Raw genomic sequence first — 16155 nt, 5'->3', positions numbered from 1 at the left:
GACCGGTTATGAGGTTTATGAACAGGTTAAGGGAGTTGAGACTGTATTTGGTAAAACGGGGCAAGTGCAAGGAGGTGAAGGCCGATTATGGAAAAAAGAATCAATGTTTTGGAAGCTTCCATATTGGAGAGATCTACAGGTTAGGCATTGTCTTGACGTTATGCATATAGAGAAAAATGTATGCGATGCCATACTCGGGACTCTCATGAACATTCCGGGTAAGACAAAAGATGTTAGGGCCGTGCGAGATTGGTTTGAATGTAAGGGTCTTCGTCCGGAGTTGTGGGCACATGTTAAGGTGAGTAAGAAAAGAAATAGAGCTGATGATGAAGTTGGTGGCAGTAAGAAGAAGATGCTTAATGACAAAGTTTATTTGCTTCCAGCTTGCTACACATTGTCCAAAGCAGAGAAGCGGACATTTTGTGAGTGTTTGTATGGCATTAAGGTTCCGTCTGGGTACTCATCCAACATAAAGAGATTTGTTAGCCTAAATAGTGATCTGAAGTTGGGAAGCATGAAATCTCACGATTGCCATGTAATGATGCAAGTGTTCTTACCAATTGCAATCCGTGGAATACTGCCAAAACATGTGAGATATGCTATTACCGAGCTATGTTCGTTCTTCAACACAATTTGTAGTAAAGTTCTTGATCCCTTTAAACTTGATGCACTTCAACTCGACGTGATTGTAACTTTATGCAAGTTTGAGATGTATTTTCCACCTTCTTTCTTTGACATAATGGTTCATCTTATTGTCCATCTCGTTCGTGAGATCAAACTTTTGGGTCCAGTTTTTTTAAGGTGTTGTTATCCTTTTGAAAGACACATGGGTGTTTTACAAAACAAGGTGAGGAATCCAGCACAACCCGAGGGGAGTATGATTCAAGGCACTGTGAGCGATGAGATTAGTAACTTTATAGCCAAGTATTTGGCCATGGCAAAGCCTATTGGACTTCCCACCTCTAGACATGAAGGAAGGCTTGACGGAAAAGGAACTATTGGCTCCAAATCGGTCACACCTCCTCGAGAAAGCCTTCTACAAGCACACTTGTATGTGTTGCATCATATTCCGGAAGTTCATCCTTTTTTGAGTGAGCATTTTGATATATTGCGCGCAAAACATCCTTCTAAAGGGGATAGGGCATTGATGCAGTTGCATAACAAGACGTTTATTAATTGGTTTCATAATCGAGTAATATGCGAAGAACTCAAGGGTGTATCCGAAATTGTTAAGTGGTTAGCTTTTGGTCCTCGTGATGATGTCAACAAATAGGAGGGTTACGATGTCAATGGCTTCACATTTTGGACTGAGGGTCAAGACAAGAAGTCATCGTATCTACAGAATAGTGGGGTTTCTATTTTGGCGTCATCTACATTTTACGCGAGTGCGAAGGATCAAGCGCCGGTTGATGCTAAATTGGTATACTACGGGCGGGTACATGAAATATGGGAGCTTGACTACTCTACTTTCAATATTGGTCTTTTCAAATGTAAGTGGGTAGATAATAATTGACGATGCATAAAAAATGACGACCCTTGTGGATTCACTCTTGTAGACTTAGCTCGTTTGCGTGATAGTGAGGAGTCATTCATACTAGCCACACAAGCCAAGCAAGTATTCTACATTGTAGACCCGTCTGATAAAAAATGGTCTATTGTTGTACCGGAAAAAAGAAGCATTCTTGGTATAGGTGATGTTGAGGATGAGGAAGAATATGAAGCCTTTGAAGACTCCCCTCCCTTTATCAATCCAATACCAGTGGATCAAGATGATGTAGATGATGTAGATGTTGGTTATATGCGTGTAGATCACACGGAAGGAATACATTTGAATTAAGTGATTCACAAGGTATGAATTTAAAGCTTTTAAAAGTTTTTTTGGCACTTGGTTTGTTTTGCATGAAACTTTGCACAGAACACTTATTTGTTATATATTATTGTGTTGAACGTACGTATTAGAATTGTAAATCATAGTCATATTCTTAATATTACTTAGCTTATGTTCTAATATATTTCTATTCATACTCTTTCAGGTACTGATATATAATGCATCTATTCAGAGACGAAATTGTCCCCGAGATTGAGACCTCGGATAATGAGCATCGTAGTTACGACAGTGAAGAGGACCAAATTGTGAGATTCGAGCGTATGGCTGAAGACGCTCCACCTCTAGACAATGATTTTGAGACTGAAGACGCCCCACCAATGGATGCTCCCACTCCCAGTAAGAAAAGAAAAGGGCGAGGTCCTATGAAAAACCTCAAAGTCACAGAACCAATGCATTTGGAATACAATGCATTGGGTCAACCCTGCGGAAAATGGCGTAGGCAATATGGAAAACAAGTGGGCCTATGTATCCGCAAGATTTCCATATTGCACGCATGGAACGAGGTTCTAGAGGGTTTGAAAAACTCTATATGGAATGATACTGTGGTAATCAACTTTACTATTTTTACTCATTTAGTTTCATTTTAAAATTAATTCAATTGACAGTAACAAATATAAATTTTTTTTGTAGAATCTTTTCCACTTCGAGAGCGATGAGGACAAGAAGAATGTGTTTCTTTCAGCTGTTGCTGAAAGATTCAGAGATTTCAAATCCAAGCTAGTAACTGGCTGGATTACGAAGACCCGTGCCCGTACGACCAAAAAGGTCAAAACGGGAAACGAAGGTGGAGAGCAAGCACCTTCGAAGATGCCCTACGAAATATGGGGTCACATATCGAAGAGGGATTGGGAGGCCTTTGTTGCCAAAAGAACAACTCCCATAGAAGTTGTAAGTATTTCATATTATATTATAGTTTACCAATTTGAATTTACTTCTTTTGATTCAGTCATTAAACTAATACATGACATTCGATTTCTATTGATTAATTAGGAAAAGCGTGGTAAAGCTTCTGATTCTGCAAGCAAAAGGAAGTTTTACCATCGCTTAGGCCAGAAAACGTACGATGAGGTCCGAAAAGAGTGGGTGGATGCGGGTTTATACCCCAATCAAAGTTCATCCACACCCTCATCTACGACTACCTCCGCATCCGTACATACTCTTGCTGGAGATCGGGTGCGTGATTGGTATTGCGGGCTTCATTCCCGAGATGCAAGTGGTAAATTTACCATTAATGATCCGGGAACGAAGAAGGTTGCTGATGCTGTGGTGAGTTTTGAAATTATTAAGTATATTCTTCATTTGTTTTGTATTCTTTGGCTTTGATGTACTTATACTAATTACTATATATGTCACTTTTTATTTGAACAGATGGGCTGGAAGGAAAAAGAAGCTACGGGGGAGTTCACCCCAAAAGGCAATGTTGACGCATTGCATATGGTCTTAGGGAAAGACCACAGTGGGCGGGTAGTCGGAAAAGGAGGCGTCCGCGTGGGGTTACAGAAGGCATTCGGCAAAGAGTGTGTTGCTACTCAATCCCGAACGGCACTGTGGGAAGAAGCAGCAACCCTCCGAGCGGAGATTACGAAGGACGTTCTCGCGAAGGTGGCCACCGTGTTGCAAAAGATGGGTGCACCCATTGTGGACTTGGCAAACCTGATTGTCGAGGATCAGGGAAGTCAACATGGGGATTCTAACGCTTTGGTCGAGCCAACACCCGAGCCCATTACCCCCGTAGCACCCCAGCTCTTTACTAATACCCCTGAAGGGGAAACATCACACCATCGAACATAAACTTCGTTGCTCAAAATCCGGAGCCAACTCCGGAGCCAGTGCTACAGGTACATAGTTTTTAAATATATAAGCACTTATTAATTTAAATTGCAACGCGTAATTAAAATTTTATTATGATGCTTATTATACTAAACGACACAATTTTCAGGAGGCGACTCCTTGTTCTCTTTTGCTGCCTCAGTTAGGTGTTGCTAGTGATGGCGACTTAACTGAGGTTGCATATGGTATGGCACAGCCAAATAAAGAGGGCCAAACAGTGCATTCAATGCCTGTTACAAGTGGCCACATCAGTGTGGCCGTGGAGACTATTGTAAAGGGGTTTGAAGATTTCTCACTCCCAATTCCAATGCCAGCATGGAGCCTTGAGAAACTATCAGACGCCCTAGGTAGTTTCGTCACATGGCCATATGCTTGGGTCCGATTCACTAACATGGTAAGAATCATTTGTACCTTATTTATTTTTATTTTTTTAATTGCATGCTCACACTAATTTAATTGTATAAATTGAAATAGCAAAAGAGTCCAAAGGGATCTTGTAGAGAGGTCGGTTCCTCAGCAAAGGTGTCGACTGGGTCAAAGTCGATGCCAAGCACTCCAATTTTGACTGATGAGGAGCTACAAGATCTCTCTCAAGATTGCAAATGGCTGCATTATTGTGCATCTCGCATAAGTGAGGAGGACCCAATCATGTTGCCCCTGCTGAAGAAGCAATACTGCTTTTCAGAAGACCCGTATGTAATTATTGGTCCTAGTGACATCGGGCAATTTTTGAGAGGAGAGATGCTGAACGTAGCTCTTTTCCATGTCTACATGAGGTGATGTTCATTATCTTACAAGTTAGGCATTGTTGTTTAATTGTTTTAATGACCGAATTACTAACAAAATTCTCTTATTTGTGAGTTTAGTGCGGTTTACGAGGAGGTAAATTCTTGCGAACCTCCAATAAAAATTGGATGGTTTTGTCCGGAGACGATTTCGGGTAGTAAATGTAGAAATGATCCAGATGTCGTCAGACCATACATTGAGACTGCTTTGACTAATTTCCTTGCATCTAAACACACATTCATTCTGGCTCCATATTGGGAAGAGTAAGTTTTATTTTTGAAATTGAACTTATCTTTTGATTTTTAAAGTCACCTAATCTCTAATTTGTTGATTTTAAATTTGTGTTTGTAGTTTGCATTGGATACTTCTGATCATATGTCCTTTAACGAACACTGTGCACGTCTTCGACTCATTACAAAAACCTAACAGCCCACCTCGCAACACAAGATTCAAAGCATTCTTGAATGCATACGTAATATTAATTATTTTACCAATTTGATTTAATTAAGTGTTATATATATATATATATAAATGGTATTACTTTTCCCATGCGTTTCAGCGCAATGAAAAGAGTGCGTGGACAAATGGGATCTACATCCAGAGCCACATTTCCAAAATAGATAGCAAGAAAGGTACACAAATTCGATTTTATGGGTTTTTAAGCGTTTTTGTCAATTTCGCGCGTAAAGTAGGTCAAACATGGTTTGTTATGCACGAAACTTGGCACACAACACTATTTGGCATATATATTGTGTTGAAATGGTTAGAATTTATAATAATAGTCATATGCTAGAAATTAGAAGTTAACTTGCGATTTTATGCGTTTTTAAGCGTTTTTGTCAATTTCGCGCGTAAAGTAGGTCAAACATGGTTTGTTATGCACGAAACTTGGCACACAACACTATTTGGCATATATTATTGTGTTGAAATGGTTAGAATTGATAATAATAGTCATATGCTAGAAATTAGAAGTTAAGTTGCGATTTTATGCGTTTTTAAGCGTTTTTGTCAATTTCGCGCGTAAAGTACTCAAACTTGGTTTTGATGCGAAACCAGGGCTGATTAAGGCCTTGGTTATGCAAGGATTAATGTTGTGCGTAAGCTTTGATTAATGACACAGTGAAAAACTACAAATGATCATGAAAAGAACACGAAACAACCACAAACACTTAAACAAAATTCTGATCTAGCAAACTGTCGACCAGCCCTCCTTCGGCTCAGCTTCTAGGAGTCCATGGGGATTGTTAGAATGGTTTTAGGACCTTGATAGCTAGATCCATGTACCAAGATTCCATTTCCACTTTAGCCTAGGTCCTGGATGCATAGGTTTGGTCTCCACGTGTCGTGCAAGGTGGTCTGGTCACTAGTTTGATGCTGTCAATTTCGCGTTTTTATTTGTCAATTTCGCGCGTAAAGTAGGTCAAACATGGTTTGTTATGCACGAAACATGGCACACAACACTATTTGGCATATATTATTGTGTTAAAATGGTTAGACTTGATAATAATAGTCATATGCTAGAAATTAGAAGTTAAGTTGCGATTTTATGGGTTTTTAAGCGTTTTTGTCAATTTCGCGCGTAAGGTAGGTCAAACATGGTTTGTTATGCACGAAACTTGGAACACAACACTATTTGGCATATATTATTGTGTTGAAATGGTTATACTTGATAATAATAGTCATATGCTAGAAATTAGAAGTTAAGTTGCGATTTTATGGGTTTTTAAGCGTTTTTGTCAATTTCGCGCGTAAAGTAGGTCAAACATGGTTTGTTATGCACGAAACTTGGCACACAACACTATTTGGCATATATTATTGTGTTGAAATAGTTAGAATTGATAATATTAGTCATATGCTCGAAATTAGAAGTTAAGTTGCGATTTTATGCGTTTTTAAGCGTTTTTGTCAATTTCGCGCGTAAAGAAGGTCAAACATTGTTTGTTATGCACGAAATATGGCACACAACACTATTTGGCATATATTATTGTGTTGAAATGGTTAGAATTGATAATAATAGTCATATGCTAGAAATTAGAAGTTAAGTTGCGATTTTATGCGTTTTTAAGCGTTTTTGTCAATTTCGCGCGTAAAGTACTCAAACTTGGTTTTGATGCGAAACCGGGGCTGATTAAGGCCTTGGTTACGCAAGGATTAATGCTGTGCGTAAGCTTTGATTAATGACACAGTCAAAAACTACAAATGATCATGAAAAGAACACGAAACAACCACAAACACTTAAACAAAATTCTGATCTAACAAACTGTCGACCAGCCCTCCTTCGGCTCAGCTTCTAGGAGTCCACGGGGATTGTTAGAATGGTTTTAGGACCTTGATAGCTAGATCCAAGTACCAAGATTCCATTTCCACTTTAGCCTAGGTCCTGGATGCATAGGTTTGGTCTCCACGTGTCGTGCAAGGTGGTCTGGTCACTAGTTTGATGCTGTCAATTTCGCGTTTTTATTTGTCAATTTCGCGCGTAAAGTAGGTCAAATATGGTTTGTTATGCACGAAACTTGGCACACAACACTATTTGGCATATATTATTGTGTTGAAATGGTTAGACTTGATAATAATAGTCATATGCTAGAAATTAGAAGTTAAGTTGCGATTTTATGGGTTTTTAAGCGTTTTTGTCAATTTCGCGCGTAAAGTAGGTCAAACATGGTTTGTTATGCACGAAACTTGGCACACAACACTATTTGGCATATATTATTGTGTTGAAATGGTTATACTTGATAATAATAGTCATATGCTAGAAATTAGAAGTTAAGTTGCGATTTTATGCGTTTTTAAGCGTTTTTGTCAATTTCGCGCGTAAAGAAGGTCAAACATGGTTTGTTATGCACGAAACATGGCACACAACACTATTTGGAATATATTATTGTGTTGAAATGGTTAGAATTGATAATAATAGTCATATGCTAGAAATTAGAAGTTAAGTTGCGATTTTATGCGTTTTTAAGCGTTTTTGTCAATTTCGCGCGTAAAGTACTCAAACTTGGTTTTGATGCGAAACCGGGGCTGATTAAGGCCTTGGTTACGCAAGGATTAATGATGTGCGTAAGCTTTGATTAATGACACAGTGAAAAACTACAAATGATCATGAAAAGAACACGAAACAACCACAAACACTTAAACAAAATTCTGATCTAACAAACTGTCGACCAGCGCTCCTTCGGCTCAGCTTCTAGGAGTCCACGGGGATTGTTAGAATGGTTTTAGGACCTTGATAGCTAGATCCAAGAACCAAGATTCCATTTCCACTTTAGCCTAGGTCCTGGATGCATAGGTTTGGTCTCCACGTGTCGTGCAAGGTGGTCTGGTCACTAGTTTGATGCTGTCAATTTCGCGTTTTTATTTGTCAATTTCGCGCGTAAAGTAGGTCAAATATGGTTTGTTATGCACGAAACTTGGCACACAACACTATTTGGCATATATTATTGTGTTGAAATGGTTAGACTTGATAATAATAGTCATATGCTAGAAATTAGAAGTTAAGTTGCGATTTTATGGGTTTTTAAGCGTTTTTGTCAATTTCGCGCGTAAAGTAGGTCAAACATGGTTTGTTATGCACGAAACTTGGCACACAACACTATTTGGCATATATTATTGTGTTGAAATAGTTAGAATTGATAATATTAGTCATATGCTAGAAATTAGAAGTTAAGGTGCGATTTTATGCGTTTTTAAGCGTTTTTGTCAATTTCGCGCGTAAAGAAGGTCAAACATTGTTTGTTATGCACTAAATATGGCACACAACACTATTTGGCATATATTATTGTGTTGAAATGGTTAGAATTGATAATAATAGTCATATGCTAGAAATTAGAAGTTAAGTTGCGATTTTATGCGTTTTTAAGCGTTTTTGTCAATTTCGCGCGTAAAGTACTCAAACTTGGTTTTGATGCGAAACCGGGGCTGATTAAGGCCTTGGTTACGCAAGGATTAATGCTGTGCGTAAGCTTTGATTAATGACACAGTCAAAAACTACAAATGATCATGAAAAGAACACGAAACAACCACAAACACTTAAACAAAATTCTGATCTAACAAACTGTCGACCAGCCCTCCTTCGGCTCAGCTTCTAGGAGTCCACGGGGATTGTTAGAATGGTTTTAGGACCTTGATAGCTAGATCCAAGTACCAAGATTCCATTTCCACTTTAGCCTAGGTCCTGGATGCATAGGTTTGGTCTCCACGTGTCGTGCAAGGTGGTCTGGTCACTAGTTTGATGCTGTCAATTTCGCGTTTTTATTTGTCAATTTCGCGCGTAAAGTAGGTCAAATATGGTTTGTTATGCACGAAACTTGGCACACAACACTATTTGGCATATATTATTGTGTTGAAATGGTTAGACTTGATAATAATAGTCATATGCTAGAAATTAGAAGTTAAGTTGCGATTTTATGGGTTTTTAAGCGTTTTTGTCAATTTCGCGCGTAAAGTAGGTCAAACATGGTTTGTTATGCACGAAACTTGGCACACAACACTATTTGGCATATATTATTGTGTTGAAATGGTTATACTTGATAATAATAGTCATATGCTAGAAATTAGAAGTTAAGTTGCGATTTTATGCGTTTTTAAGCGTTTTTGTCAATTTCGCGCGTAAAGAAGGTCAAACATGGTTTGTTATGCACGAAACATGGCACACAACACTATTTGGAATATATTATTGTGTTGAAATGGTTAGAATTGATAATAATAGTCATATGCTAGAAATTAGAAGTTAAGTTGCGATTTTATGCGTTTTTAAGCGTTTTTGTCAATTTCGCGCGTAAAGTACTCAAACTTGGTTTTGATGCGAAACCGGGGCTGATTAAGGCCTTGGTTACGCAAGGATTAATGCTGTGTGTAAGCTTTGATTAATGACACAGTGAAAAACTACAAATGATCATGAAAAGAACACGAAACAACAACAAACACTTAAACAAAATTCTGATCTAACAAACTGTCGACCAGCCCTCCTTCGGCTCAGCTTTTAGGAGTCCACGGGGATTGTTAGAATGGTTTTAGGACCTTGATAGCTAGATCCAAGTACCAAGATTCCATTTCCACTTTAGCCTAGGTCCTGGATGCATAGGTTTGGACTCCACGTGTCGTGCAAGGTGGTCTGGTCACTAGTTTGATGCTGTCAATTTCGCGTTTTTATTTGTCAATTTCGCGCGTAAAGTAGGTCAAATATGGTTTGTTATGCACGAAACTTGGCACACAACACTATTTGGCATATATTATTGTGTTGAAATGGTTAGACTTGATAAGAATAGTCATATGCTAGAAATTAGAAGTTAAGTTGCGATTTTATGGGTTTTTAAGCGTTTTTGTCAATTTCGCGCGTAAAGTAGGTCAAACATGGTTTGTTATGCACGAAACTTGGCACACAACACTATTTGGCATATATTATTGTGTTGAAATGGTTATACTTGATAATAATAGTCATATGCTAGAAATTAGAAGTTAAGTTGCGATTTTATGCGTTTTTAAGCGTTTTTGTCAATTTCGCGCGTAAAGAAGGTCAAACATGGTTTGTTATGCACGAAACATGGCACACAACACTATTTGGAATATATTATTGTGTTGAAATGGTTAGAATTGATAATAATATTCATATGCTAGAAATTAGAAGTTAAGTTGCGATTTTATAGGTTTTTAAGAGTATTTGTCAATTTCGTGCGTAAAGTAGGTCAAACATGGTTTGTTATGCACGAAACTTGGCACAGAACACTATATGGCATATATTATTGTGTTGAAATGGTTATAATTTATAATAATAGTCATATGCTAGAAAATAGAAGTTAAGTTGCGATTTTATGCGTTTTTAAGCGTTTTTGCCAATTTCGCGCGTAAAGTACTCAAACTTGGTTTTGATGCGAAACCGGGGCTGATTAAGGCCTTGGTTATGCAAGGATTAATGTTGTGCGTAAGCTTTGATTAATGACACAGTGAAAAACTACAAATGATCATGAAAAGAACACGAAACAACCACAAACACTTAAACAAAATTCTGATCTAGCAAACTGTCGACCAGCCCTCCTTCGGCTCAGCTTCTAGGAGTCCATGGGGATTGTTAGAATGGTTTTAGGACCTTGATAGCTAGATCCATGTACCAAGATTCCATTTCCACTTTAGCCTAGGTCCTGGATGCATAGGTTTGGTCTCCACGTGTCGTGCAAGGTGGTCTGGTCACTAGTTTGATGCTGTCAATTTCGCGTTTTTATTTGTCAATTTCGCGCGTAAAGTAGGTCAAACATGGTTTGTTATGCACGAAACATGGCACACAACACTATTTGGCATATATTATTGTGTTAAAATGGTTAGACTTGATAATAATAGTCATATGCTAGAAATTAGAAGTTAAGTTGCGATTTTATGGGTTTTTAAGCGTTTTTGTCAATTTCGCGCGTAAGGTAGGTCAAACATGGTTTGTTATGCACGAAACTTGGAACACAACACTATTTGGCATATATTATTGTGTTGAAATGGTTATACTTGATAATAATAGTCATATGCTAGAAATTAGAAGTTAAGTTGCGATTTTATGGGTTTTTAAGCGTTTTTGTCAATTTCGCGCGTAAAGTAGGTCAAACATGGTTTGTTATGCACGAAACTTGGCACACAACACTATTTGGCATATATTATTGTGTTGAAATAGTTAGAATTGATAATATTAGTCATATGCTCGAAATTAGAAGTTAAGTTGCGATTTTATGCGTTTTTAAGCGTTTTTGTCAATTTCGCGCGTAAAGAAGGTCAAACATTGTTTGTTATGCACGAAATATGGCACACAACACTATTTGGCATATATTATTGTGTTGAAATGGTTAGAATTGATAATAATAGTCATATGCTAGAAATTAGAAGTTAAGTTGCGATTTTATGCGTTTTTAAGCGTTTTTGTCAATTTCGCGCGTAAAGTACTCAAACTTGGTTTTGATGCGAAACCGGGGCTGATTAAGGCCTTGGTTACGCAAGGATTAATGCTGTGCGTAAGCTTTGATTAATGACACAGTCAAAAACTACAAATGATCATGAAAAGAACACGAAACAACCACAAACACTTAAACAAAATTCTGATCTAACAAACTGTCGACCAGCCCTCCTTCGGCTCAGCTTCTAGGAGTCCACGGGGATTGTTAGAATGGTTTTAGGACCTTGATAGCTAGATCCAAGTACCAAGATTCCATTTCCACTTTAGCCTAGGTCCTGGATGCATAGGTTTGGTCTCCACGTGTCGTGCAAGGTGGTCTGGTCACTAGTTTGATGCTGTCAATTTCGCGTTTTTATTTGTCAATTTCGCGCGTAAAGTAGGTCAAATATGGTTTGTTATGCACGAAACTTGGCACACAACACTATTTGGCATATATTATTGTGTTGAAATGGTTAGACTTGATAATAATAGTCATATGCTAGAAATTAGAAGTTAAGTTGCGATTTTATGGGTTTTTAAGCGTTTTTGTCAATTTCGCGCGTAAAGTAGGTCAAACATGGTTTGTTATGCACGAAACTTGGCACACAACACTATTTGGCATATATTATTGTGTTGAAATGGTTATACTTGATAATAATAGTCATATGCTAGAAATTAGAAGTTAAGTTGCGATTTTATGCGTTTTTAAGCGTTTTTGTCAATTTCGCGCGTAAAGAAGGTCAAACATGGTTTGTTATGCACGAAACATGGCACACAACACTATTTGGAATATATTATTGTGTTGAAATGGTTAGAATTGATAATAATAGTCATATGCTAGAAATTAGAAGTTAAGTTGCGATTTTATGCGTTTTTAAGCGTTTTTGTCAATTTCGCGCGTAAAGTACTCAAACTTGGTTTTGATGCGAAACCGGGGCTGATTAAGGCCTTGGTTACGCAAGGATTAATGATGTGCGTAAGCTTTGATTAATGACACAGTGAAAAACTACAAATGATCATGAAAAGAACACGAAACAACCACAAACACTTAAACAAAATTCTGATCTAACAAACTGTCGACCAGCGCTCCTTCGGCTCAGCTTCTAGGAGTCCACGGGGATTGTTAGAATGGTTTTAGGACCTTGATAGCTAGATCCAAGAACCAAGATTCCATTTCCACTTTAGCCTAGGTCCTGGATGCATAGGTTTGGTCTCCACGTGTCGTGCAAGGTGGTCTGGTCACTAGTTTGATGCTGTCAATTTCGCGTTTTTATTTGTCAATTTCGCGCGTAAAGTAGGTCAAATATGGTTTGTTATGCACGAAACTTGGCACACAACACTATTTGGCATATATTATTGTGTTGAAATGGTTAGACTTGATAATAATAGTCATATGCTAGAAATTAGAAGTTAAGTTGCGATTTTATGGGTTTTTAAGCGTTTTTGTCAATTTCGCGCGTAAAGTAGGTCAAACATGGTTTGTTATGCACGAAACTTGGCACACAACACTATTTGGCATATATTATTGTGTTGAAATAGTTAGAATTGATAATATTAGTCATATGCTAGAAATTAGAAGTTAAGGTGCGATTTTATGCGTTTTTAAGCGTTTTTGTCAATTTCGCGCGTAAAGAAGGTCAAACATTGTTTGTTATGCACTAAATATGGCACACAACACTATTTGGCATATATTATTGTGTTGAAATGGTTAGAATTGATAATAATAGTCATATGCTAGAAATTAGAAGTTAAGTTGCGATTTTATGCGTTTTTAAGCGTTTTTGTCAATTTCGCGCGTAAAGTACTCAAACTTGGTTTTGATGCGAAACCGGGGCTGATTAAGGCCTTGGTTACGCAAGGATTAATGCTGTGCGTAAGCTTTGATTAATGACACAGTCAAAAACTACAAATGATCATGAAAAGAACACGAAACAACCACAAACACTTAAACAAAATTCTGATCTAACAAACTGTCGACCAGCCCTCCTTCGGCTCAGCTTCTAGGAGTCCACGGGGATTGTTAGAATGGTTTTAGGACCTTGATAGCTAGATCCAAGTACCAAGATTCCATTTCCACTTTAGCCTAGGTCCTGGATGCATAGGTTTGGTCTCCACGTGTCGTGCAAGGTGGTCTGGTCACTAGTTTGATGCTGTCAATTTCGCGTTTTTATTTGTCAATTTCGCGCGTAAAGTAGGTCAAATATGGTTTGTTATGCACGAAACTTGGCACACAACACTATTTGGCATATATTATTGTGTTGAAATGGTTAGACTTGATAATAATAGTCATATGCTAGAAATTAGAAGTTAAGTTGCGATTTTATGGGTTTTTAAGCGTTTTTGTCAATTTCGCGCGTAAAGTAGGTCAAACATGGTTTGTTATGCACGAAACTTGGCACACAACACTATTTGGCATATATTATTGTGTTGAAATGGTTATACTTGATAATAATAGTCATATGCTAGAAATTAGAAGTTAAGTTGCGATTTTATGCGTTTTTAAGCGTTTTTGTCAATTTCGCGCGTAAAGAAGGTCAAACATGGTTTGTTATGCACGAAACATGGCACACAACACTATTTGGAATATATTATTGTGTTGAAATGGTTAGAATTGATAATAATAGTCATATGCTAGAAATTAGAAGTTAAGTTGCGATTTTATGCGTTTTTAAGCGTTTTTGTCAATTTCGCGCGTAAAGTACTCAAACTTGGTTTTGATGCGAAACCGGGGCTGATTAAGGCCTTGGTTACGCAAGGATTAATGCTGTGTGTAAGCTTTGATTAATGACACAGTGAAAAACTACAAATGATCATGAAAAGAACACGAAACAACAACAAACACTTAAACAAAATTCTGATCTAACAAACTGTCGACCAGCCCTCCTTCGGCTCAGCTTTTAGGAGTCCACGGGGATTGTTAGAATGGTTTTAGGACCTTGATAGCTAGATCCAAGTACCAAGATTCCATTTCCACTTTAGCCTAGGTCCTGGATGCATAGGTTTGGACTCCACGTGTCGTGCAAGGTGGTCTGGTCACTAGTTTGATGCTGTCAATTTCGCGTTTTTATTTGTCAATTTCGCGCGTAAAGTAGGTCAAATATGGTTTGTTATGCACGAAACTTGGCACACAACACTATTTGGCATATATTATTGTGTTGAAATGGTTAGACTTGATAAGAATAGTCATATGCTAGAAATTAGAAGTTAAGTTGCGATTTTATGGGTTTTTAAGCGTTTTTGTCAATTTCGCGCGTAAAGTAGGTCAAACATGGTTTGTTATGCACGAAACTTGGCACACAACACTATTTGGCATATATTATTGTGTTGAAATGGTTATACTTGATAATAATAGTCATATGCTAGAAATTAGAAGTTAAGTTGCGATTTTATGCGTTTTTAAGCGTTTTTGTCAATTTCGCGCGTAAAGAAGGTCAAACATGGTTTGTTATGCACGAAACATGGCACACAACACTATTTGGAATATATTATTGTGTTGAAATGGTTAGAATTGATAATAATATTCATATGCTAGAAATTAGAAGTTAAGTTGCGATTTTATAGGTTTTTAAGAGTATTTGTCAATTTCGTGCGTAAAGTAGGTCAAACATGGTTTGTTATGCACGAAACTTGGCACAGAACACTATATGGCATATATTATTGTGTTGAAATGGTTATAATTTATAATAATAGTCATATGCTAGAAAATAGAAGTTAAGTTGCGATTTTATGCGTTTTTAAGCGTTTTTGCCAATTTCGCGCGTAAAGTACTCAAACTTGGTTTTGATGCGAAACCGGGGCTGATTAAGGCCTTGGTTATGCAAGGATTAATGTTGTGCGTAAGCTTTCATTAATGACACAGTGAAAAACTACAAATGATCATGAAAAGAACACGAAACAACCACAAACACTTAAACAAAATTCTGATCTAACAAACTGTCGACCAGCGCTCCTTCGGCTCAGCTTCTAGGAGTCCACGGGGATTGTTAGAATGGTTTTAGGACCTTGATAGCTAGATCCAAGTACCAAGATTCCATTTCCACTTTAGCCTAGGTCCTAGATGCATAGGTTTGGTCTCCACGTGTCGTGCAAGGTGGTCTGGTCACTAGTTTGATGCTGTCGATTTCGCGTTTTTATTTGTCAATTTTGCGCGTAAAGTAGGTCAAACATGGTTTGTTATGCACGAAACTTGGCACACAACACTATTTGGCATATATTATTGTGTTGAAATGGTTAGAATTGATAATAATAGTCATATGCTAGAAATTAGAAGTTATGTTGCGATTTAATGCGTTTTTAAGCGTTTTTGTCAATTTCGCGCGTAAAGTACTCAAACTTGGTTTGTTATGCACGAAACTTGGCACACAACACTATTTGGCATATATTATTGTGTGGAAATGGTTAGAATTGATAATAATAGTCATATGCTAGAAATTAGAAGTTAAGTTGCGATTTTATGCGTTTTTAAGCGTTTTTGTCAATTCCGCGCGTAAAGTAGCTCAAACTTTGTTTGTTTTGCACGAAACTTGCCACACAACACTATTTGGTATATATTATTGTGTAGAAGTTGTTAGAATTGAAAATCATAGTCATATTCTAGAATTTATGTGTTAAGTTGCGATTTTATGCGTTTTTAACCGTTTTTGACAATTTCGCGCGTAAAGAAGGTCAAACATGGTTTGTTATGCACGAAACATGGCACACAACACTATTTGGCATATATTATTGTGTTGAAACGGTTATAATT

General features: G+C 37.6%; 1 protein-coding gene across 1 annotated transcript; it reads left to right on the top strand.

Moving 5' to 3' along the window:
* The first annotated feature begins 2594 nt into the window (after positions 1-2594).
* On the top strand, positions 2595-3679 carry LOC130801118 (uncharacterized). The gene is made up of 3 exons (XM_057664880.1): positions 2595-2776; positions 2879-3154; positions 3257-3679. Exons 1-3 carry the CDS (start codon positions 2696-2698, stop codon positions 3677-3679), a joined length of 780 nt encoding a protein of 259 aa, XP_057520863.1. The 5' UTR covers positions 2595-2695.
* The last annotated feature ends 12476 nt before the right edge of the window (positions 3680-16155 follow it).

The sequence above is a fragment of the Amaranthus tricolor genome, chromosome 15 (assembly GCF_026212465.1).
Source record: "Amaranthus tricolor cultivar Red isolate AtriRed21 chromosome 15, ASM2621246v1, whole genome shotgun sequence".
Classification (NCBI taxonomy): domain Eukaryota; kingdom Viridiplantae; phylum Streptophyta; class Magnoliopsida; order Caryophyllales; family Amaranthaceae; genus Amaranthus; species Amaranthus tricolor.
Note: the sequence above shows the minus strand (reverse complement) of the source record. Positions and strands in the feature narration are given on the sequence as shown.

Bases quoted from the DNA above. Each gene is read 5' to 3' on its own strand.
- LOC130801118 (XM_057664880.1), top strand. From the start codon at position 2,696: ATGCCCTACGAAATATGGGGTCACATATCGAAGAGGGATTGGGAGGCC. The intron at 2,777-2,878 runs GTAAGTATTTCA...TTGATTAATTAG, and splicing joins GAACAACTCCCATAGAAGTT to GAAAAGCGTGGTAAAGCTTC. The intron at 3,155-3,256 runs GTGAGTTTTGAA...TTATTTGAACAG, and splicing joins AGAAGGTTGCTGATGCTGTG to ATGGGCTGGAAGGAAAAAGA.